Raw genomic sequence first — 26,428 nt, forward strand, 5'->3', positions numbered from 1 at the left:
CAACGAAAGAATTTGTTTCATCAACTAATTTAGACACAGATAGAATATTCTTTTGAATAGCAGGTGTGAGTAAGACATTTGACAAGGGTAATTGAGATTCAGGCAAAGAAAGGGAGACATTTCCAGTGTGAGAGATGGGGTGGTGAGATCCATCTCCTATGACTATAGTGTCATTTCCAGTGTAAGGAGTCAAGTGAGAAAATTTACCTGCATCACAAGTAACATGTGTTGCTGCCCCTGAATCAATATACCATTTACCATCATCATTTTGACGCAAGTTCATCTGATTGAAAGTAGTCATAAGGATATTTTGCACGTCCTGTGGAAGAACCTGTCCCTGAGGATTACGTGCAAACGTTTGAGTTGCCCTCTGCCCTGGCCTCCCTTTTTTGTTTCGGTTCTGAGGATTGTACCAGCAATTTGCTTTAACATGTCCCCGCTTGATGCATAGAAAACAAGTAGGAACACATCCCCCTCGTGGTACACTGCCTGAGCCAAAACCTCCTCCAGCTGGTGTAGGTAGTAATCCTCATATTGCAGAAGCTTAGATTGAAGATCATCAAAACATGAAAGAACTGAGACAACCTGGAGTGTTGTGCAAAACATGCGATATTCAGGTCCAAGGCTACCTAATACCTGTTGTACCATGTCCTTATCTGATACAGGACTTCCAATGGCAGCTAACTGATCTGTAATAACCCTGACATCACCCATGAACTCTGTAATGGATTTGTTTCCTTTTCGCATGGATTGGAATTGCCACTTGAGTTGCAAAGCCCGAGATTCAGAGACCTGAGAAAAAGAATGAGCTAGTCCATTCCACAACTCGGCAGCAGATTGATCATCAGAAATGGTTTGTAAAACACGATCAGAAAGTGTGGAAGTTATGTAAGCAACTAATGTCTGATCTCGTTGTACCCATATGTCATAAGCAGGATTGGTGGTTCGAAGTTGACTCACCTTCCCATCTTCACCTGTTATTTCTTGCATGATATGTGTGGGTGGGGCGGGTGATCGCCCATCTAGATGACCATAAAGACCATGATTGCGAATAAAAGGCACAATCTGACGTTTCCAAAGTAAGTAGTTATCATGAGATAACTTGTGGGTCGTGAGGTGAGTAAGAAAACTAGGGTTCAACTTGGAATCCATGGATTATATGAAGAATAAGAAGCCAAAACTGTTCTAACAGTCTATTTGAAGAGGAGACAACAAAGCTATGTGCTGAAAATAATATCAGCACACACGTTATTTAGAAAAAGAGGAAAGCAGCAATGCTGCTGTGTGCTGAAAATGATACCAGCACACATGTTGCACGCAGAAAAAAGGAAGCAGCAATGCTGCCGTGTGCTGAAACCGATATCAGCACACACGCTACACAGAGAAAATAAAACAGCGATGTTGTTGTGTGCTGAAAAGGATATCAGCACACACGTTACGTTGTGTGCTGAAAAGAATATAAGCACACACGTTACACAGAGAATAGTAACGTGCGAACCAGAAAAAGGGAGAGAATCAGAAATACTTTGGGGAGAAAACAAAAACTCGGCAGACTAAAAAACAGAATGTTAAGACGTGCGTACAGAAAAAATTAAAATGAGAAGAACGAAAAAGAAAATTGGAATGACGTGAAAGAGGATTAAGGGAGAAGGGACAAAAATGAACCCACGTTCTTTAGCAGCACGTGTTGGTCTTTAGAGGCCTTCTAGATGATTGATTTCCGCACCTGTGCTTTGATACGATGTCAGAAATATTCACCTGCAGGGGTTAGAGATGAGGTAGAGAGAGAAGAGAGGGGTCGGCGGCAATAGGGTTTTCCCTCTTTCACTTAATATTTATAAGTGTTGTACATAGTATGACTTTACACAAGAAGTAAAAACAAATTACAAACATGCCACCGCCCACGCATCCCAAGATGGATCTTGGAATGTGGTGCGGGTCGGATCCAAGATCCAAAACTAACAGAAAACTCTCGGCTTCTCCACAATGCAAGGATCAATAGTCCCTGCTGACTTAAAAAATAACGGGGCAGTCTAAAGACCCATGATGCCCAAAAGAGCAAATGCAGGGGCCATCGGCCCCTGCCGGACTTTAGAGAGAAAGGCAGGGGCCTTTGGCCCCTGCTGGGTTTTCAAGAGGAGGGGCAGGAGCCAAAGGCTCCTTCCGGATTTAAAAGAAGGACAGGGGCCGATGGCCCCTGCTGCTGCAAAGGTAAAAAGGACATGGGCCATCGGCTTCTGCTGGAATGGGATGAAGGGCAGGGGCCTTCGGCCCCTGCTGAAACAAAAAAAAGGGCAGGGGCCCATGGCCCCTACCGGGAAAATGAGCAGAGAGAGAGAGGCGCAGTGGCCAACGGCCCCCCTGCGGACATTTGGGAGAGGAGGCAGGGGCCAATGGCCCCTGTCGGCTTGCTTGACAGAGAAACAAGATAGGGGCCAAAGGCCCCCTGTTGGTTTGTTAGAGGAACATGGGGCGAAGCCCCCTTGTCAACCAGAGGTGACGGCAGGGGGCTTCGACCCCCTATCGACCAATCAAGGACAATGGCAGGGGAGAGAGACCCCCTGCTGGCAAAACAAGAGGGACAGGGGGAGCGGAGCCCCTTGTCGACAAGGCAAACGACAGGGGGGCGAAGCCACCTGTCGACAAGCCAAACGAGAAGGAAGAGAGGGGGAGAGGAGAGAAAACAGGAGAAAAAGTGAGGAGCCGTACCTGGTGGTCGCCGGCGACGTCAGAGGGAGTCGTCGGTGGCGATGGTTCGTCGGTGGTCGCCTGCGTCGCTCCCGACAATAGGAGAGCCGAGAGAGATGCGGGGAGGAGACGAGAGAGAATCAGGGGGCAGAGAGTGCAGAGAGCGACGGGAGAGAGTCGGTGAGGGAGAGAGTCGAGGGAGCGAGAGGGTGAGAGAGAAGAGATGAGAGAGCAAAGAGGGGAAAGGGATTTCGAGAACCTTCTCCCCTTTGCTCGTTGTCTGAAAGAGACCCGAGGGAGGCGGTGCCTCCATTGAGTCCGGATCCGGTCCGACCCGAATCCAAGTTAGATTTAAAAAAAAATTTCCTTTCGGATTTTACATCCTTTACTTGTGCACATTCTTGTATGGCATTCATTTGTGCACTTTTTCATTTCATTACATGGTATCAGAGCATTGGGCTCTTGGAGCTTGTAGATTCATGATCGTGTTCGTGTGAAAGGTTTGTGTGCTCATGTAAAAGCATCTTGGTGGAGCATTCCTCTCTCTCTCTCTCTATCAGATGGCCAACAAATTAGTTGTCACCATTGTTCCCATCAAGTTTGATGAAAACAACTATAATATGTGAGTCGCGGTGGTGAAAAGAATCTTAATGAGTAAGGAATTGAGGCAATACATTGATGGTTTCCTCCTGGAACCCCAACCTATTCTCACAAGAACTGCTGTCCAAGAAGATGAAGGTCCTAAAGAAGAAACTCTTAAGGGAGTTGAGAGAGAAAAGGCATTGTTAAAATATAAAAAAACTTATAAAAAATGGGTGGGCCACGCAAAGGTTCTTTCACTTTTTATGGGGAGCATGCATGAAGAATCAGGCTCCAACATACTTGAGTTTAAAAGGGCAGACGAAGCGTGAGAGTTTGTTAGGCAAACTTATACTAAAAAAGATGTCGTTCACAAATGGGATCTAAGAGATCGGATTCATAATTGCAAGCAAAGTGCTAAGACCGTTAGAAAGTACTATAATAATCTCAAAAACATTTAGGATCAAATGGTCAAATTAGACTCAATATGGGAAACTCTAAATGATGCTCTCCAAAGAAAGAATCAAATACTTGAAGAGCAACTATTTCAATTTATGAGAGACCTTAGACCCGAATTTGAACAACTTCGGGTAAATATTATTCATAAGAAAAAATCTCTTCCCTTACATGAAGTATTGTCCCAAGTTTGTATGGAGGAGGCAAAGTTGAGAACCATGTTTAAATCCAAAGAATCTAAAGATAATGTATTGGTTGTATCTAGACCGAGGGCCAACACAAATACTTATAAGCCACCACATTTTCCCAAGCCTTACTACGAGAAACCTCGCAATGGTGATATAAGGAAGAAGATTATGTGTCACAATTGTGGACAACCAGAGTACATTAAGCCTTATTGCCCAAAATTCAAAAGAAGAAAAGAAAAGTTGGCAACCGTGGGACCTTCTCAAGATGACAGGTATGGAACTAATGAAGATCATAAATCCATTTGAACCATGCCTTTGTCTCAACCCATGGAAGCCCTACAATCACTCTTCAAATCCTCCGCTTCCTCCATTTCGGGAGTCGTGGTCTCTACATCATCTCCTCCAAGTAAGCTTTTTGGCTTTTAGATTACACAGCTTCCTTTCATATAACCCAAATAAATCCTCATTTTCCGATTGTGGCACTAATTCAACAAAAACACATATGTTTGCAGTTGGCGTTAAGGTTATTGAAAAATTTAAAAGAATTTCAAATTTTTTCATTCCAAAAATTAGATTTGCCTCTAAATTAAACTTAAACCTTCTTTCTATTTCTCAAATTGTTGACCATGGGGGTAGTGTCTCCTCATCAAACCAATGTCGGGTGCAGGATCTCCAGTCAGAGAAGCGAATTGGGAAGGCCATAGAGAAGGAGATATATACTACATGGATCAACTTGTTCTTTCAAAAGAACTTTGATATTGTTTTATGGCATCAAAGGCTAGGACATCCTATAGCATATCTAAATTGTTTTATGTACCACATTTGAAATTTTCTTATAATGAAGAATTTCATTGTACTAATTGCATTCTTGACAAAATGAAAGCTCTTCTTTTTCCTACACTTGATGTATTTCATCTCAACCGTTTGAATTAGTGCACTTGATGTATGGGGTCCAGATCTCATTCCTTCAAAAGGTAGCTATGCTTACTATATGATACTTGTGAATGATTATTCTAGATTTACTTTCTTAGGTACAAACATGAAGTTTTTGGAATATTCAAAGTTTTTCATAACCTTGTCAAAAATCAATTAAAAACTAATATATTTGTCTTTCGCTTTGATTCAAGGAGAGAGTTTATGTCAAATAATTTTAAAGAATATTTTGAATCAAATGAGATTTTACATCAAAAATCTTGTGCCTACACTGCACAACAAAATGGATTGGTCAAAATAAAGCATCGTCACATGTATGAAACTACTAGGACCAATGTTGTAAGTATCGTACTGTATCATATGATACATATCGTTACTTTGGGGGGAAACGATACGATACATACCCATGTCTCGATACGGGTGTGTATCCTACCTGTATTAGATGTATCGTACGATACACCCCCTATATTGTATCATATAATGCAATACAGTATGATAAATATCGTTTTTTTAATTGTATTTCATAAACTTGGTTATTTTGTTTATGTTTACGTAATATAAAAGTATGGGTCTTGTGGCATTGTTCTTGTGACATATGCATGCAACATTATCTGTGATTCTATAAGAGTTGATGTTTGATGATGTCTTATGTAGCTCATAGAGACATAAATGTAATTTTATGGTTGCATTCTATGCAATTCATTATTGTTTCATGTGTTGTGATTTTTTTAGAATTTTTTTTTATTTTTCTTGATTTTTTTGAATTTTTTGAAAATTTTTATTAAAATTTTACGATACAATGTTACTTTGGGCCCGACCGATACAGGTAACGATACGATACTTAAGAAAGATTGATATTTTATGTGTACAAGAGACCAAATGGGTAGGTGAGAAAACAAAAGTGATAGAACCTTGGAGATATAAGATTTGGTATACAGGAATAAATAGGAATAGGAATGGAGTAGGGATTGTTATGAGTCGTGAGTTTATAGATAATGTAGTTAAGGTCCGTAGGAAGGGTGATATGATTTTACTTATTAAATTAGTATTAGGTACATATATTATTAATATTATTAGTGTTTATGCACCTCAAGTAGGTTTAGATGATTTCATTAAGCGTCAATTTTGGGAAGATTTAGATGGAGTAGTATACAAGGGATATCTTATGGAGAAAAGCTTTTCATCGGCGGTGACCTTAATGGACATGTAGGCATTAGTAGGGATGGATTTGAGAGTATCCATGGAGGCTATGGTATAGGAGAAAGAAACGAAAGTGGAGAAAGGATTTTAGATTTTGGTTTGTCCTATGATATGATCTTAACAAACACTTGGTTTAGGAAGAGAGAGTCTCACCTAGTAACATTTAAAAGTGGGGTTAATACGAGTCAGATAGATTTTTTCCTACTTAGAAAGAGAGATAGGGGTTGTCGCATCGATTGTAAGGTTATACCGGGAGAAAGTGTAGCTACACAACATAGTCTTAATTTTAGATCTTAGAATTAGACAATGCCGCAAAAGGGATAGACATGGGATAGATCGTAGAATTAAGTGGTGGGCACTGAAAGGAGCTAAACAAGAAATGTTTGTAGAGCAGGTAGTTAAGGAAGCTGACTGGTGTCTCGAGGAGGATTCAGAATCCATGTGGAATAAGATAGCGGGTGGCATGAGAAAGGGGGCTAAGGAGGTATTGGGTGAATCTAAAGGCAGTGCACTGCTAGGTAAGGATACATCATGGTGGAACGAGGATGTCAAATTAGCTATTAAGGTTAAAAGAGAGTGTTATAGAAATCTAAGAGTCGTGATAATGAGAATTTGGAGAAGTATATAATAGCAAAGAAGGAAGCTAAAAAAGTAGTCTGAAACGCGAGGGATAAGGTATACAAGGAGGTTTATGACAAGTTGGATATCAAAAAGGGTGAGAAGGATATTTATAGGCTTGCAAAGATGAGAGATAGAAAATCGAGAGATCTGGGTATGGTTAGATGTATCAAAGATGAAACACAAAGGGTTTTAGTCAAAGATGAGGAGATTAAGGAGAGATGGAAAGATTATTTTGATAAGCTATTTAATGGAAGTTATGCTCAGGATCTTCGAGACTTCTCCATTCCTTTTCATGAGATGAATCGTGACTTCATGCACAAGATTCAAAAGAAAGAAATTGCAGATGCTTTGAAGAAAAAAAAATTAAGAAGGGCAGTTGGCTCAGATGGTATACCTATCGAGGCTTGGAAATGCTTGGAAGAGAAATGTTTATAATGGTTGAAAAATCTTTTTAACAAGATTTGGCGGACAAATAAGATGCCTAATGAGTGGAGGAAGAGTACTTTGGTGCCTCTATATAAGAATAAGGGTGATATACAAGATTGTACAAACTATCGTGGTATAAAACTCATGAGTCATACTATGAAACTTTGGGAGAGGGTGATTGAGTCTAGGTTGAGAAAGGTTGGCATGATATCGGAGAATCAATTTAGTTTTATGCCTGGAAGATCAACTATGGAAGCTATACATCTTCTTAGACAACTTATTGAGAGAAATAGAGAGAGGAACAAAGATTTGCATATGGTTTTTATTGATTTGGAGAAGGCATACGATAGAGAGTACCCAAGAACGTTCTCTGGTGGACAATGATTAAGAAAGGGGTTTCTCTCAAGTACATTAGTACAATTAAAGATATGCATGAAGGTGTAGTAACCAATGTCCGCACTTGTGGAGGGGTCACAACCAATTTTCCTATAACGGTTGGGTTACATCAATGATCTGCTTTAAGCCCTTTCCTATTTGCTATAGTGATGGATGAGCTTACGAGATCAATTAAAGAAGATGTGTCGTGGTGTATGTTGTTTGCTGATGATATTGTTTTGATTGATGAGTCTAGAGCTGAGGTTAATGCTAAGTTAGAATTATGGAGTCAGACATTGGAAGCAAGAGGTTTTAAGTTGAGTAAGAGTAAGACAGAATATATGGAATGTCGGTTTAGTAAGCAACGAAGTAGTGATGGGAGTCTAGTGAAGCTTGGTGAGCAAGAAATACCGGTGGATGATTGTTTCAAATATTTGGGATCTATTGATTCAAAAGTCTGGAGAAATTGATGGAGATGTAAATCATAGGATAAAGGTTGGGTAGATGAAATGGAAAAGTGCAACTGGAGTGTTGTGTGATCGTAGAATGCCATTACGGTTGAAGGAAAAGTTTTATAGGACGACAATTAGGCCCGCTTTACTATATGGTACGGAATGTTGGGCTGCCAAGAGACATCATACTCAAAAAATGAGTGTAGCTGAGATGCGTATGCTTAGATGGATGTGTGGAAATACAATAAAAGATAAGATTTGGAACGAGGAGATACGTAAGAAGGTAGGCGTTGCACCCATTGAAAATAAGATGAGAGAGAATCGTTTACGGTGGTTTGGACATATTCGGCGAAGGCCTAATGATGCTCCAGTTAGAAGGATGGAGAAATGGGAAAATATATTAGTTAAAAGAGGTCCGAGTAGGCCTAGGAAGACATGGATGGAGATGATAGGAAAGGATATGAATGCTTTGAACCTCACCGAGGACATGGCATTGGATAGAAATGATTGGAGGAGAAGGATTCATCTGGAAGACCCAGAATGATTTTCTTTTTTGGTTCATATCGTCGACCCAATTGTTTTGGGATGAAGGCGTAGTTGTTGTTGTTGTTGTTACTGATTCTGACTAGGAAGGAGATTCCAATGATAGACGTTGAATTACCATTTTTTTGTGTTCATAGGTGATTTGATGGTATCCTAAAAATGTAAATAGTAGTAGAAAGTGTCTTTATCATCAACAAAAGTTGACTATCGTGCCATGACTACCACGACATCTGAAATCGTGTGGCTAAGAAGATTGTTGAAAGACATAAGAGTGTATATGCAATCACCCTCAAAGTTATGTTGGGACAATAAAAGCACCATCTACATATCCGGCAATCACACATTTGAGGAAAGAACCAAACATATCGAGATGGATTGCCACAATGTACATAAAGAATATCTAAAGAAGACTCACTCTAACATCAGAATTTCAAATGGTCAATTTCTTCACGAAAGTGCTCCATTCTCCCCATTTCATTTCTTACTTGACAAACGTTGAGTGATCACACCGTAAGTTTGAGGGGGGAGTGTTAAAGTTGTATATATAGGTGTATATACATAACTATATATACCTATATAATATGTATGTATATATTTTATATTGTTGTAATAGGTAATACCCATTAGGGGTGTTTTTGTTATTTCACTTTTATCTGATAGGTTGTGCCCATTAGGGGCACTTTAGCCTTTTTACATTTTTTCTATCCTTTTATTTCAGGGGCATTTAGGTCATTAGCCCTAAGAGCCGTTGGGATGCTCCCCTTGCACCTCGTCTATATAAAGGGGATTACTTCCCTTCTTGTATCAGGCTTGTCTCAAACATTTTAGGTGCAATATATTTTTTTTTATGCATTGTCTTAGCCCATTTGTGGATTTGATTATTGTATTGACCCATAATTTTTGAGCAAATTTGACTATCGAAAATCTCATCACGTGGATCATTTTTTTTGCGCCTTGAGAAACAGAGGGTTGTGCCTTTTGCGCCTCAAGGTGCATTTTTTATAACACTGATCACTATAAATATTGTGATAATATCGCAATCAGTGTTATAAAAAACGTGCCTTGCCTTGAGACGCAGCCCTCTGTGCCTCAAGGCGCAAAAACAAAATTTTTTACAACAAGACTTCTGAGAAGTAATCAAAAAGATTTTTGTAGGTTAATCTCATATATTTTCGAGTTATTTCAGTTATGTAATCAGTTTTTTAGTATATTACTATATTTTAACTTTTGTTGGTTAATCTCGTATATTTTTCAGTTATTTTAGTCATGTAATTAGTTTCTTAATATATTTTAACTTTTGTTGGTTAATCTCATATATTTTCCAGTTATGTAATCAGTTTTTTAGTTACTTTTACATGTTAATCTCATATTTTTAGAATAATGTCATATATTTTAACTTTTGTAGGTTAATCTCATATATTTTTCAGTTATCTCAGTTATGTCATCAGTGTCTGTTAGAAATATCCACCTGCAAGGGTTAGAGATGAGATAAAGAGAGAAGAGAGGGGTCGGCGGCAATAGGGTTTTCCCTCTTCTACTTAATATTTATAAGTGTTGTACATAGTATGACATTTACACAAGAAGTAAAAACAAATTACAAACACGCCACCGCCCACGCATCCCAAGATGGATCCTTGGAATGTGGTGCGGGTCGGATCAATGATCCAAAACTAACAGCCTCCCTCAAGTTGAGTATGGTCTTTGATCATGCTCAACTTGCCTTTGAGTGCCCAAAACTGATGAATGGATAATCCCTTGGTAAAGATGTCAGCAACTTGCATATCTGATCGATCTCGATATGCTTCGTGCGACAATGAAGAATGGATTAAAGGCAATATTAATAGCACTCTGATTATCGCAAAGAAGCATAGAGGACAAGATTGGTTCTTGTAATTCTTGCAGTAGATGTCTCACCCATGTAACATCGGTTGTTCCTGCTGCCATTGCACGATATTCTGCTTCAGTACTAGATCGTGCCACTGCCTTTTGCTTCTTGCTACTCCATGTTACAATATTATTGCCGATAAGAATGCAATACCTCGAAACTGATCTTCGCTCATCAGGATCACCCGCCAAGTCCGCGTCTGTGTAGGTGAATAGTCGATGCCCTGACATATAAGTTGTGTCCTTGGTGTACATCAAGCCATCTCCAATCGTACCCTTTAAATACCGAAGGATCCTTTTTACTCCTTCCATATGTACATCTGTAGGAGCATGCATAAACTGTGAAGCCTGATTGATAGAGTATGTTATGTCAGGCCTAGTGAATGTTAAGTATTGTAACATCCCTACAACTCGACGATACAAAGTAGGATCATGATAAGTAGTGCCTTCTTTAGCACTTAGCTTATGATTTAGAAGGCAAGGTGTGCTAATTGGTTTACAATTCTCCATCCCCGTAGCAAGTAAAATATCAATGGTGTACTTATGTTGGCTCAATGTAATAGTCTCATGTCGACTATCAACTTCCACACCCAAAAAATATCGAAAGGGACCCAAGTCTTTCATCTTGAATTTAGCCATCAGCATAGACTTAACCCAAGATATGTGAACCTCATCACTCCCGGTAATAATGATGTCATCAAAATATATAAGCACCCAAACAATAGCTGAATCACTTTTGAATATAAACAATGAATGATCTAGAACACTTTTAGTGAACCCATGATGTTGGATCTCCGTGGAAAAACTCTCAAACCAAGATCGAGAAGCTTGTTTCAAGCCATAAAGAGAGCGTCGAAGTTTACATACCCAATTGGATGAATCATGCATACTATAACCAGGTGGCTGCTCCATGTAAACTTCTTCCTTTAGTTCACCACACAAAAAGGCATTTTTAACATCAAGTTGACTGAGTGACCATCCATGTTGTAATGCCAATGCAATGATAATCCTGACGGTGCCCAATTTTACTACTGGGTTGAACGTTTTAGCGTAGTCCTGCCCATACTGCTGTGTGAAGCCTCGTGCGACCAGACGAGCTTTATAGCGCTCAACACTGCCATCCGGTTTGTGCTTGATCTTGTACACCCATTTGGACCCTACAACATTCTTGTTATCTGGCCTTGGTACAATTTCCCATGTATTGCATTCATGCAATGCTTCCATTTCCTCATTCATCGCCTCTACCCAGGCACGGGAATGTACAACATCATGAAAGGAAGAAGGTTCTGTTTCTTTGGACACTCTGGTTAGAGATCTTTGAAAATCCAAAGAGAAATTGTTATAACTTACCCAGCGATCTATAGGAAGTCTAATCCGAGTGAAACGTCGTAGAGGAGTCTCGTCATTGACTGGACGAGCTCTGCGAGAATAAACAAGACCAGAAAAACGTGAGGATGTTGTTGTAGGAGGAATGTCTTCCATATGCGGTTCCACATCGAAAGTATAGGGTTCATTGTCTGCCAATAAAGATGAATCCTAATAAGGCAACGAGTCGTATAAAAGTGACTCCCTGAGCCAAGGATCATAACTGTCATGTATATTTGTGGAAGACGAACCCAGAGTGTCAAAATTTTCATCATCAAAAACAATATTTCGAGATACCCGAATTTTGCCTGTATGAGGATCATAACACCTGTATCCCTTATAGTCATCTGCATACCCAAGAAACTTACACTGTACAACTCTGTCTTGAAAATTATTTCTCAATGAATAATCAATGTGAACATAACATACACAACCAAAAGAATGTAGTTCTTCATATGATGGATGACAATTGTAAAGAACAAAATATGGAGAATTATCTTCAAGGATGGTCATGGGCAACATGTTGATAACATAAACAACTGTATGGAAGGCCTCGGTCCAAAGAGAGAAGGGAATACCCACAATGTGCATCATGCTCAAGGCTGTCTCAACAATATGCATGTGTTTTCTCTCAGCTACTCCATTTTGTTGAGGGGTGTGAAGGCAAGAAATGTTACGTGTAATGCCATGCTCCTTCAAATATTCACTAAAATCATGGGGTATGTATTCTCCCCCCATCACACTGGAAATATACAACATTGGTATTGAATTGGTTTTGGACTAGTGCATGAAACTGTTTGAACAACTTGAAAACTTCATGTTTGTTTTTCATGAAGTAAATCCAACTAAAACGAGTGTAAGAATCAAGAAAGAGTACATAGTATCGAGATCCAGAAAGAGAGGCAGTGGGCGCAGGACTCCAAACATCTGAGCATATAATCTCAAAAGGCTTTGTTGCTCTTTTATTGATACTATGAAAAGGAAGTACATGACTTTTGCATAAATGACAACTTGGACATTTTGACTCTAAACTGACTGCGGGTATTAGACCTTTAGCAGACAACTTGTCAAGAAAAACTTGACTACAATGACCCAAACGAAGATGCCATAAGTTTGGCTTATTAAGTTTCAAGACTCTAGATGAAAAACTATGATCTGTGGATCGACTCAAAAATGTTGGAAAGGAAGGAGCTGAAGAAGCCACGACTACGGAAGACGACGTCTTCAAAGGCACATGAGATTCTTCAAAGACGTACATGTTCCCGCGCCGTTCACCTTTAGCGAGCGTCTTCTTGGTGTGAAGATCCTTGAGATAAACAGAAGGAGTAAATTCAACGAAAGAATTTGTTTCATCAACTAATTTAGACACAGATAGAATATTCTTTTGAATAGCAGGTGTGAGTAAGACATTTGACAAGGGTAATTGAGATTCAGGCAAAGAAAGGGAGACATTTCCAGTGTGAGAGATGGGGTGGTGAGATCCATCTCCTATGACTATAGTGCCATTTCCAGTGTAAGGAGTCAAGTGAGAAAATTTACCTGCATCAGAAGTAACATGTGTTGCTGCCCCTGAATCAATATACCATATACCATCATCATTTTGACGCAAGTTCATCTGATTGAAAGTAGTCATAAGGATATTTTGTATGTCCTGTGGAAGAACCTGTCCCTGAGGAGTGCGTGAAAACGTCTGAGTTGCCCTCTCCCTTGCCTCCCTGTTTTGTTCCGGTTCTGAGGATTGTACCAACAATTTGCTTTAACATGTCCCCGCTTGTTGCATAGAAAACAAGTAGGAACATGTCCCCCTCGTGGTACACTGCCTGAGCCAAAACCTCCTCCAGCTGGTGTAGTTAGTAATCCTCCTTTGTTTGTAGTTGTTCCATTTGCACGAGGAGGAGTAAATAAGGCTCCTGTTTGAATAGGTGTATGTGCCATCATCACAGGATGAGTATCATCTGACGCGTGTTCCTGATTTAAACTGACCTCATATTGCAAAAGCTTAGATTGAAGATCATCAAAACATGGAAGAACTGAAACAACCTGGAGTGATGTACAAAACATGTGATATTCAGGTCCAAGGCTACCTAATACCTGTTGTACCATGTCGTTATCTGATACAGGACTTCCAATGGCAGCTAACTGATCTGTAGTAACCCTGACATCCCCCATGAACTCTGTAATAGATTTGTTTCCTTTTCGCATGGATTGGAATTGCCACTTGAGTTGCAATGCCCGAGATTCAGAGACCTGAGAAAAAGAATAAGCTAGTCCATTCCACAACTCGGCAGCAGATTGATCATCAGAAATGGTTTGTAAAACACGATCAGAAAGTGTGGAAGTTATGTAAGCAACTAATGTCTGATCTCGTTGTACCCATATGTCATAAGCAGGATTGGTGGTTCGAAGTTTACTCACCTTCCCATCTTCACCTGTTATTTCTTGCATGATATGTGTGGGTGGGGCGGGTGATCGCCCATCTAGATGACCATAAAGACCATGATTGCGAATAAAAGGCACAATCTGACGTTTCCAAAGTAAGTAGTTATCATGAGATAACTTGTGGGTCATGAGGTGAGTAAGAAAACTAGGGTTCAACTTGGAATCCATGGATTATATGAAGAATAAGAAGCCAAAACTGTTCTAACAGTCTATTTGAAGAGGAGACAACAAAGCTATGTGCTGAAAATAATATCAGCACACACGTTATTTAGAAAAAGAGGAAAGCAGCAATGCTGCTGTGTGCTGAAAATGATACCAGCACACACGTTGCACGCAGAAAAAAGGAAGCAGCAATGCTGCTGTGTGCTGAAAATGATATCAGCACACACGTTACGCAGAGAAAAGGAAGCAGCAATGCTGTTGTGTGCTGAAAATGATATCAGCACACTCTTACACAGAGAAAAGAAAGCAGCGATGCTGCTGTGTGCTGAAAAAGATATCAGCACACACGTTACACAGAGAATAGTAACGTGCGAACCAGAAAAAGGGAAAGAATCAGAAATATTTTGGGGAGAAAACAAAAAACACGGCAGACTGAAACAGGATGTTAAGACGTGCGTACCAGAAATATCGAGAATGAGAAGAAACAAAAAAAAAACTGGAATGACGTGAAAGAGGCGTGAAAGAGGATCAAGAAAAAAAAAAGGAAAAGGAGCAATGCTGATTAAGGAAGAAGGGACAAAAATAAACCCACGTTATTTAGCAGCACGTGTTGATCTTTAGAGGCCTTCTAGATGATCGATTTCCGCGCTTGTGCTCTGATACCATGTCAAAAATATCCACCTGCAAGGGTTAGAGATGAGATAAAGAGAGAAGAGAGAGAAGAGAGGGGTCGACGGCAATAGGGTTGTCCCTCTTCTACCTAATATTTATAAGTGTTGTACATAGTATGACATTTACACAAGAAGTAAAAACAAATTACAAACATGCCACCGCCCACGCATCCCAAGATGGATTCTTGGAATGTGGTGCGGGTCGGATCCATGATCCAAAACTAACAGTTTCTTAGTATATTTTAACTTTTGTTGGTTAATCTCATATATTTTCCAATTATGTAATCACTTTTTAGTTACTTTTATATGTTAATCTCATATTTTTTAGAATAATCTCATATATTTGAACTTTTGTAGGTTAATCTCATATATTTTCCAGTTATTTCAGTTATGTAATCAGTTTCTTAGTATATTTTAATCTCAAATTTTTGAACTTTTGTAGGTTAATCTCATATATTTGAACTTTCGTTGGTTAATCTCATATATTTTCCAGTTATGTAATCAGTTTTTTAGTTACTTTTATATGTTAATCTCAAATTTTTTAGAATAATCTCATATATTTTAACTTTTGTTGGTTAATCTCATATATTTTCCAGTTATGTAAACGGTTTCTTAGTATATTTTTTCTTTTATTGGTTAATCTCATATATTTTCCAGTTATGTAAACGGTTTCTTAGTATATTTTGTCTTTTATTGGTTAATCTCATATATTTTCCAGTTGTGTAATCATTTTTTAGTTACTTTTATATGTTAATCTCATATTTTTTAGAATAATCTCATATATTTTAACTTTTGTAGGTTAATCTCATATATTTTCCAGTTATTTCAGTTATGTAATAAGTTTCTTAGTATATTTTAACTATTTTTGGTTAATCTCATATATTTTCCAATTATATAATCAGTTTTTAGTTACTTTTCTATGTTAATCTCATATTTTTTAGTACTTATTTGAAATTTTCTATTTCTTATTGGTTGTTATTTCATCAATAAAGCATTTCTTTATTTATTTGTATTTTTAGATATTTTTCATAATTTTTTAAAGTTTAAAAAAAAAATTTGAAGCTTACGCTTTACGCCTCGAGGCTTACGCCTTGCCTCGTTTTTGGTGGAGCGCCTCGCTAGGCCTCAACGCTTTTCACAACACTAATAATAATAAGAAGGAGAAGAATAAGACGAAGAGGAAGAGGAAGAAGAAGAAGAAGCATTTTTTTTATTTGTAATTTTAGATCTTTTTTATAGTTTTTTTATAGTTTTTTTAAGTTTTTTTAAAAAAATTTGAGGCTTAAGCTTTAAGCCTCAAGGCTTACGCCTCGCCTCAGTTTTTGGTGGAGCGCCTCGCTTCGCCTCAACGTTTTTCACAACATTGTAAGTAAGATTTTGTAAGGATTGAAAAGTTAACGACCTACAATGTACCAATCTTTAAACCCTCATAAAATCTTATTTTTACGTTGAAAAAATATGATCCAAGAAACAATTCTTACTATTTTGACCATATTGACCACATCCATGATGTTAGATTTGGTCAACACAACTTTCCACCATGAGTTTCAGCTAGGGGGTTCCTTAACCACAAGGTACCAAATACTTTCCCTTATATATAGGGAAAATATTGGCTACTAACGAAGGTAAGAAACTAAAAAGTAGAAATTACTTTTTTCTTCAAAAAATTTGAATTTTTCTAGATCAAATATTACAGATGTGATCTACATGGTTTGTTTAACAAGAAACTTGTTTTGAACCGTGTGATTATGACACATAATTAGGTTTTTAAAGGGGTTCAAAAATCAACGGTCCACAATATGCCAAAATTTCATAACTCAAAAGTTCATGTTTTTTCATAAAAAATGCAAGATCCAATGCTTGACTCTTAGCAAACAATCCATGCTAAACACATCTCTGTGGTTAGATTGAGTTGATACAACTTGTTCGTGATTGAGTTGATACAATTTTTCTAGATCAAATGTTACAGATGTGATCTACATGGTTTGTTTAACATGAAACTTGTTTTGAACCTTATGATTATGACACATAATTAGATTTTTAAAGCGGTTCAAAAGTCAACGATCCACAATGTGCCAAAATTTTATAACTCAAAAGTTCATGTTTTTACATCATAAATGCAAGATCACCCTTAGCAAACAATCCATGCTAAACATATGTATGTGGTTAGATTGAGTTGATACAGCTTGCTTATGAATTCTAGCCCCCCCCCCACACACACACACATATGGCGAATATATAGTGGTTCTATACCACAATATTATAGTGGTATCAAGTTATTCCCATTGGATCTCTGACGTCACCGATGGCCAAAAGATAGGATGTATTCAAATGAAATGCTATGTCTTCTAGGAGGATTATAAAATAGAAGGATGCAGCAAATTTTCCTACTATCTACTTTTCTTTTAGATGGCAACTATTCTATGGTTTGGCTCTATTGCATTGGATATGCAACCACTCTAAAAAGTGCCAAAAGCTTGATCCACGGGACCTAACCCCTAATGAAGAATGGTATAATACACTTACTGCTAGGAAGGACAAAGCAAAAAGTACTTCAAGAATGCAATCCAATAAAAAACCAAAGTTAGATCTGATTTCATAAGAAGCTACAATCTCTTGGGAAGAAAATCATTCCATCGAGTGAGAAGGTTGCATTATTCATTGTAGTTTAGGTTACAGGGAAGAGAACAAGGTATGGAGATCTTGAATTGCTATCCACCATGAAGAAGAGCATAAGATGACAACCACCTTTGACATGTACTCATTCATAGACTAGCACCAAACATTTCTGGTATTCCTTCTAGCAGCTACTTTCTTCCTAAGAGAATGACTAGGGTGGGATTACTTTATGTACTATTTTCATTAAATCTAGTCTCTCCTAACCTTTTTGGTCAGCTCCTCAACTATCTTAGTGGATTCACTAACCCATCAAAAAAGAAACCCCCAGAAGAACCAGACTCCTCATTTTTCGTAATGCCTAGCTGATTTATAACACTTGGCGCAAAAAAATTTTAAAGAGAAGATAAAAGTAAATGTGGGTCAAAGTCAAAATCAAGGAGTTTCATTCCATCAAGGAAAGTTAGAACTTAGAAGTCTCTAGGGTTTCTAGAAGTAGATAAATATAAAGATAAGCAGAATTTTTTAAGTCTCTAGAATCTTTAAAACTAGCTAAAGATCAGAATAAGCTTTCTTTATCAAGTTGGGACTTTTAGTCCATAAATAAGAGTGTGGCTTGCTATGACAATCAGCATTCAATCAATGAATTCAGAGTTCCATTGAGTTACTCTGCTCATTTCCTTTTTTGTGTTGATCAAGGTTTTTTTTTTAATTTAAGACAAAGCTTTCAATATTGTCTGGTGGGTTCAAGGCAAGCCATGTGAAAAAAACAGTGTTCTCCTGCATCACCTACTATGCCACCAACATTGTTGCTTACCACTACATCGACGATAGCAACATTAAGGTAAGTACAGTTCAAGCATGTAGATGTTAGCCATCACGAGGATAGTGAGACGGGTTGAAAGCGTGCTACTATAGAAGGTTGACTTCTAGATTGCCATGGACACATCATGGATAATGCGTCACAATTATTATTTTAGCAAATTATTTTTTCCCTTGTAAACTTTGCAACACAATGTTAAACCCTTACATTAATTGCCACCACGAGAGATACTTTAGTAAACGTAAGAAAAGAAAGCCCATCAAAAGATACCATATGTTCTTAAAGCACCTACAATTGATCCCTCAAAACTTACTTAATTACATTAAGGTGACAAATCAATATATAGAATCATCATGGTAACTTTAAATCTTGTTGGAGGCAAGAATTGGTAGTGTTACTAAAAGATGTGGACATTCGGTGATTCATTTATTGGTTGAGTGCTAGAATTAAAAAATTTTGATAAAGGGAAACTATAAGCTCAACCCAATTTTATGTTTGGTGGATATATATAGATATAGATATATATATATATAAAGAGGGAGAGATTTTCATTGCAGAAATGGTTCAAGAACTTGCTAGAAGCAACATCCCAAAAGCTTGACTGACGTTTAGTATAGATTTTTTTTTACAATGGATTTGAACCATCTTCTAAGAATGGTATGACTACACTTTGACATCAGAGGTTCTTGTTGCACTCATCACATGTAAGAACATGCTCGGACCCAAGTCACTTGACTTGATTGATCTTTAATCTAGAACATTTCCATGCATTTGATTTCTAGTAGCCAAAAACAAAGCATAACCACCACAAAGACGCCTAGAATGATCATTTTATAAAGGGAGTACCTAAAACACACATGAGCATAGACATGATTCCCACAAGCCACAAGGTTACTAAATGGCCCTGTTTTTCTTTTTTATTTGTCACAAATCACATATATACTTTGACCATGTATTTATTGCATGTTTTGTAGTTTTGTTATAAACTTTTGTTTATCTTATCATGAAGAAAAGGGTTTATTTCCTTTCCTTTCTAATATGCATGTATTTTAGGAACTAAATAGAATTTCAAATATCCAACAACGGGAAATGCACTCAAGTTATACTATCACCAGCTGATATCCCATACCATTAAAGTATTGAAAACTTAATAGCAAGCACACCAGTTACATCACAAGAGTTCTTTAAGTTACTATTAAACCTCTCGTAGCTTTCCAGCGATGTCTTCAAGAAAACAGAGATCAGGATGAACCACTACCATCTCCCTACAAACATATGAACAAAAACAAAAAGGAAAAAAGATTTCCTTAATATGATGTCTATAATGAAGGATAATCCAAGCAATAACTAAAAAGACTCATCTTACTTGAGAGGGGTTTTTAATGGCTTGTTATGGTGTTCACGTATATTACGGGCAAGATCAATAACAGTCATCATTCTAGTGACACTTTCTTCCATACGTTCCAACCTCTAGAATGCACTAACAGCAAAACTCAATACAATGTGACAAATAATTCAAAGTTACACTCAATATGACAACTGTAACCTACAGGAAAAAAGTACCTTTCCTCTAGTACTTGGAAAACTGCAGTAGTGAATGCTCTCTTCTGATCCATTAGAAACTTTTCGCAGATTTTGGTACAAAACTTCAGTGAAAAAGGGAGTGAACGGAGCCATTGCCTTGCATGTAGTTAGAAGAACCTAAAGGTGACCACTGAATCAATGTAACAGCAGAAGCTTGACCACAAAAAACAAGTACTGACAAAGAAAGAAATACATGATCATCACAACTGCATGAAATGTCTGCCTATCTTTGGTCCTAAAAACAGATTTTCCATGTAATGCTATGCTGAATAGATACGAATACAAGCACCAAGATTAGATATGCCATGTTTGGCATGCTCAGCATGAGTTCACAAGGGCAAGAGAAGCCTGACCAGTGTTGTGAGAGGCGTACGCCTCAGTACCTGAAGCGTACGCCTCAGAGGCGAGGCGCACGCTCAAGGTACTGAGGCGTTGCTGTGATGCACCCCTCATCAACCTCCGACCAGTTGTGACCACCGACCACCGGAGTTGCTGTGCTGCAGCTGCTGCTCAGTCTTCTCCGACCACCGGACGAGCGGCATATCCCTCGCTTCCGTACCAGCTGGACACGTGGTCCTTCTCTTACTGCCTCCCCTCCCACCACTTCACTTTCATACCAGTTGTGAGAGGCGTACGCCTCAGAGGCGAAGCGCAGGCTCAATGCCTCGCTTCGCCTCATCACATTTAACAACCTTGAGCCTGACAACTCAATATAATACTAGACGTAAATGGGAAGAACTGGGGAGGGGAAACTGAGGAAGACCAGAACCAATTAAATAATGAAGAAAGAATAAAAGACTAGCATTCCTTAGAAATAATGATTTAACAAGAAGTTTTGAAATTGATATTTTGTAGAGGTCCATTAGACACAAATACCTTATCTCATAGAAAAAACTGTTAAAAAAATCTCCTACTTATCCATGTCAGGGTTTGGTTTCTCTAATTATTAGGTAAAACTGAGCATGATATTGAACAACCTTTTTTCCTTTTGTTTTTAGGGGAGAAGGGAGTGGGGTGGTTTCAAGCGTGTGAAAGTTGATAATGATAAGCAGAGAAGTCTTCAGTAATTGAAAAAGTGATGGTCAATCTCCAGTTCAGTAACAAAAACAATTTAGTTAAATGTTTCCATCCATTTTTTGTGGTCAAGTAAGATTCAAAATTTTCTAAATATTGTATACACAGAAACTATGAGGGAATATACAATTTGGATACGCTAAAATGCAGATAGGACAAATGAATTCAAGATTTATCAGGATCAAAGACATAACATAGAAAGGGAAACAACCATCATGGCCTAAACCCAGGTTATTTACAAAAAGGATGGAGCACTTACATGGTATAGAGTAGAGAGTGCTACTATACAATCTCTTTCACCTGTGCGGCCTTTTAGTCTCTTGCGGTTGAAACGCACATATATATTTGTCAAGTTGTCAATGAATTTCAAAAGGTATGGGACTACCTGCACATGAGAATGAGAAAACTTTGGCAAGCCACATTTTGATGATAAAAAAGATGAAGAAAATCTATTATGGCTCTAAACCAGGATAGAATATGTTGCTACACTCTAGCTTCCTTGGATCTAGCAACCGAGGGTTAGATCTAACCTTATGGGTTTACAATAATTTATTTACTATGTTAGAAGAAATAATCATTACCAAAGTGCACTAAAACTCAGCCATCAATATAGTAAAAAATCAACAGCTTATGATTCACGAGCATAAGCATTGTTTAGGAAACAACCCAAAAACGTAACATCAGATACATAGTCAACTTGAGCACATGAAAAATAGTAAATAGAACTTGTCCTACATTATCCAAAGGTTAGACTTTTCTTTTGCAAATGAGATCTATGTAAATCAGGAGTGTACTACAATAGCAGTTGGTTCAGTAGTGCAATTGATGAAAACTTAAAGATAATAGCACATTTGATAGACGATAACATCAGTATAACCATAAACACCCAACTGTGTATAGACGATAACCATCCATCTCTTGACGAACAAACTGAACAAGACTTTCTGTAGCAGAGTTGATCCACTGATCAAGAACATTTGACGACATCTGGAGAGTAGTATGGTCAATAGGTTCAAATGGCACAAGACCCTCAACCTCAAGCCTCTTCGCATTTTGAACAAGGAACCTGTAAGCATTATACCATGGGAGGAAGACATCTTTCACCTGGACGAAATTAAGAAAAATAAATGAAGGAAAATAAATAATTATGCATAACAATGCATAATTATATAGGCAATCAAATTGCCAACTATATCAGCTGCAGTTTAGAAAATGTGCATCCAGAGAACTATAGCAGATGTTAAGATGAAAGAGATGCTCACAACACTGTAAACTCCAGCTTTCTTGAAACGTAAAGGCTCTGCACGCACAACTGGGGAATTGATGAGGTACAATCTCAAGGCATCCTGTAAAAGGCAAATGAATATAGCACAAATAAGGAACTATAAAACAACCTTAAATATGTTCTCACTGTTACAAAGATGGCACCAAAACTGCATCATCAACATAACAAAAGAACAACACCTGAAGCACAACAAGAATATAGGATTAACAGCAACAGAAAGTCCCAGTTCAGTCCAAACAAAAGCTTTGAAATTGTATATTTAGAACATGCCATCCTACCTATTCTTCAATTACTACCTGTTCATTTGAAAATCATTACAATACTGAAGGAGAGAACGACCAAAATGGCCTTCTCTGGCAAAAACAAACTACAGTCTACACCTCTACTACTAAAAATAATTCTAACACAAACAATTGTAACAAACATCAACACAATATACAGATAAGTATATAAATTATATACTGGGTGTGCATATCAAATACGTGTATGTCTTCGCCAAGTCTCATGAGATTTTGATCCTTCACTGGGTTAACCCGGCAAAAGGCGGATCTAGGCCAAGTCGACCAAGATGGTCATCTTGTGAGATTTTGGGTCCTTCACTGGGTTAACCCTAAAAGGTTGATCTAGGCCAAGTTGACTGAGCCATCAGGTTGACTTGGAGAGTTTTAAACACAGCTTACAAATGTCAAAAACAGGACCTCAGTTGAAATTCAAGCAAACCACTGAATGCATGACATCAACAATCTTAATAAAGGCCAAGAAGTGGTTTTTGTGAATACTGACAGCTCCATAATCACTGATGACTTCCATTGGTGAAGGATAGTTCTTCAATCTCTTGCTCATCTTTTTTCCATCCTCAGCTAGAACAAGACCATTGCAGATAAGATTTCTGAAAGCTGGCTTGCCAAATAACGCAGTTGACAGCACCATGAGGGTATAAAACCTGTAGGACCATAAGTGGTGAAAGTATAACATGTTTTAGGAAGCCGTTCTTAATTAGAATATGCAAAAATCTCAATCATGCAATCAATTTCATCCAATCAATACACAAATGAATGTTGAGAAATATTCTCAATGGTAAGATTAACAGTGCATATTGCTAAAATGTTCTCGAGGAAACCCATGCTATTCAAGTCCTGACTTATAATGCAACAAGGATCTAAACTTTAATATATTATTTATGAGGATTCAAGTCAAATATATCCCCACCTCTGATCCATGGATCTTTTCTTCCTACTAGATATCAAGAACTTCGCTGAAGACTGACGATTAGGCATGATGTGATAACCCAAAATACAGATCTAAGTCCCTATGTTCAGTTGCATGATTGTAAGGTTCATCTTATAAGGATAGGACACGCACAAATCCAGATGCATAAAGAAGGGAGATCGTGTAGCAAAAAACAATTGACTTGATGGTTAAGAACCTATCCGCCAGATTTCACAAATTGCCCAGAAACTGCAGTAGGACACATCAGAAAGCCTAAACTATAGATGCACCATTCTTCCATGTAGGTCGTGAATCATAAACCAAAATAAAATGTCAAACCTAGTACTATGGTGGGACAAGCCTATGGTAGTATACATGTGCAAAGCCAAGAAGACAATAACAAACAGTTACACTCGATAACCATGAGAACATTTCAAAGAGACAAATCCAGAAAAGATCCACTACAGTAAGATTTATAGATACATGTTTTGTAACTAAAGCTGGAAATCATACTTCAACCTGCAACAGCATTATCAAGAAATGACAGAAGAAATTGGCAACATTTGAACTGCTATGCATCTCAGGCATAAAAAAAAGAAAAAACATCATAGAGGACTAGTCAGCAATAAGCAAGTTTCTGTTATAGCAGGAGTCTTCTGGGGAATATCTTGATTCCACCGAGAAAGAGATCCCATTTGTATAAATATAACAGTGATATCTGTTAAAATATATGTGTTTACACATATATATTATGTATATATATATTATAAATGTCTTTTGTAATTCCCACTAGGGGCAATTTAGTTTTTGATCATAAGTAAATAGACATGTCCACTAGGGACATTTTTGGGTTTCTTTATTTTTTTATTTTATTCTTTTTCTTTTTATTATTTGACCAAGGGCAAAATTGGCATTCCATTAAAGTCGTTGGGACCCTCCCCAATGGTCTCCCCTTGGTCCCATGTGTTGTATAAATAGGGGTGAATACCCCCTTCAATCTTAATGTTTTTTCAAGCATTTCTTATTACATTATTTCTTATATTTTATCTCTCTCTTCTCACTTTGTGTATGTCTGGTGTTTGCCCTTTGTGGCACATTCTATGTCACACGGACTCTTCTAACAGGGCACCGCACCCGCACATGAACCTAGGCGGGTGCGACACTTGGACACAACTTCCCTTGTGTTAGGTGAAGTCCACCACACTGAGGTCATTTTCTATCGAAAAGTAAATTTAGTTAACCCTAATCATGTTCATTTTTATCTATATTATATATATATACATAAATGCACACACATACCCGTAGTATTAACTTAAAACTGTTAAAAATTATATATATATATATATATGTTGTCAAAGGTGCGCCTAGGCACTGGGCACCGCCCAGCTCGACTAGGCGAGCTACCTAGTCGGGACCGCCTAGGTGGCTCGCCTAGGCGCCTAGGTCCGACTAGGTGGGTGCCTAGGCGCATCCCGCCTAGTCGGTTATGAAGTTTTTAAGATAAAAAAAGCAGGTCAGCCTCTTTTTTGAAAAAAAAAAGTCCAGCCTCGTTTTAAAAAAAAATAAATGAAGGGGGGAAATCACTAGTTAATGACAAGTTTTTTTGTAATGTTGATTTTGGTCTTTGATGGTGATGATACTTTTTGCATATTTTTTGTTGACATGTTACAAGTCTGAGAATGTAATGTTACAACTTTTTTCGAATAGTAAATTGTGTGTATGTGTTTATATGTGTGAATTTGCCACTGACTATTAACTATTTTGTTTTGATTGTTTGTGTATATATTGAACATTTTTTTTGTTACCCTTGTCATTAGATTTAACAATGACAAGGGTTGTAGCTGAAAAGCCAAATCCACCTTCATTAGAGATTGTCCCAGACACTGAAGAGCAAGATGATGATGCACCAAACTATATAGTCCCTGACACTGAAGAGCAAGATGATGCAGCGAACTATATAATCCCTGACACAGAAGAGCAAGATGATGCATCGAGCTATATAGTCTCTGATTCTGAAGATGATGATAATGATGTACCAGTACCACTACCACCACGTAAATCAATGAAGACAATCGGCGAAAGTTTCCGTGCTCAAGAAGAAACAATCAGTCAAAGTTTTTGTGTTCGAGATGAAGAACTTAGCAAAGAATTGAAGGATTTCATACGAATTTTCAATCCCTCTTATTCTGATTAGTTTAAGCACTTTTGCCTTAAAAACATGAATTGTAATATCATGCACTTAATGTCTTACTTTTAAGACTTTTGCCACGACTCTAGTTAGATGTTTAATGTCACTCACTCTTATGTTTTGACCTTTTAATATTAATTGTTATGCTTCATACATGCTTCATTTATCTCAATATTGTGTAGTTTATCTTTTTTTACATTGTTTGTTCTTAATTTTTTTTGCTCGCCTAGGCCCCGCCTAGTCGGCCGCCTAGGCCTTTTTGAAGGTCCACCGACTGGCCCCGCCTAGCGCTTTATATATATATATATATCCTCATCCGCACCTATGTGACATAGGGCACATTGTATTTAGTCCATTAGAGATATCTTGCTTATGTATTTGTACCTTATTGTAGTAACTTTGTGACATTGTTCTTGGCACTTGTATTTTATTACATGGTATAAGAGCCCCTAGGTATTTGAACACTCTTGGACTTCTTCTGTGGCCGCTATGAAAAACAACCTCAAAGATAAGAAACTTTGGGGATATGTATATGGGACCGTTCCAGAACCACAATTAAAGCTCACCCAGAAGAAAGGAAATAAAGAAAAAGCCTTGAATGAAAAGGCCAAAGCCATTGAAGAATACCAATCCAAAGTTGAAGAAAAGTGAGCATGTCAAAATATTA

At 37.9% G+C, this 26,428-nt stretch overlaps 1 protein-coding gene across 5 annotated transcripts in view; it reads right to left on the bottom strand.

The window, feature by feature from the left end:
- LOC149822417 (tRNA synthetase class I (I, L, M and V) family protein) overlaps positions 1-26,428 on the bottom strand; it is a 124,645-nt gene that overhangs the window by 45,097 nt on the left and 53,120 nt on the right. For 4 of the 5 annotated variants that reach the window (XM_089981460.1, XM_089981461.1, XM_089981458.1 and 1 more), the window contains exons 14-20: positions 23,148-23,307; positions 22,342-22,425; positions 21,971-22,183; positions 21,339-21,464; positions 19,985-20,122; positions 19,788-19,891; positions 19,623-19,686 (exon numbers count right to left, since the gene is read on the bottom strand). In XM_089981460.1, coding sequence (XP_089837586.1) covers positions 19,623-19,686; positions 19,788-19,891; positions 19,985-20,122; positions 21,339-21,464; positions 21,971-22,183; positions 22,342-22,425; positions 23,148-23,307 — 889 coding nt within the window. The remainder of the gene's footprint in view (positions 1-19,622; positions 19,687-19,787; positions 19,892-19,984; positions 20,123-21,338; positions 21,465-21,970; positions 22,184-22,341; positions 22,426-23,147; positions 23,308-26,428) is intronic. The other variant, XM_089981462.1, reaches the window with a different exon arrangement.

This window comes from Nuphar pumila, chromosome 11 (assembly GCF_984573655.1).
Source record: "Nuphar pumila chromosome 11, dmNupPumi1.hap1.1, whole genome shotgun sequence".
NCBI lineage: Eukaryota > Viridiplantae > Streptophyta > Magnoliopsida > Nymphaeales > Nymphaeaceae > Nuphar > Nuphar pumila.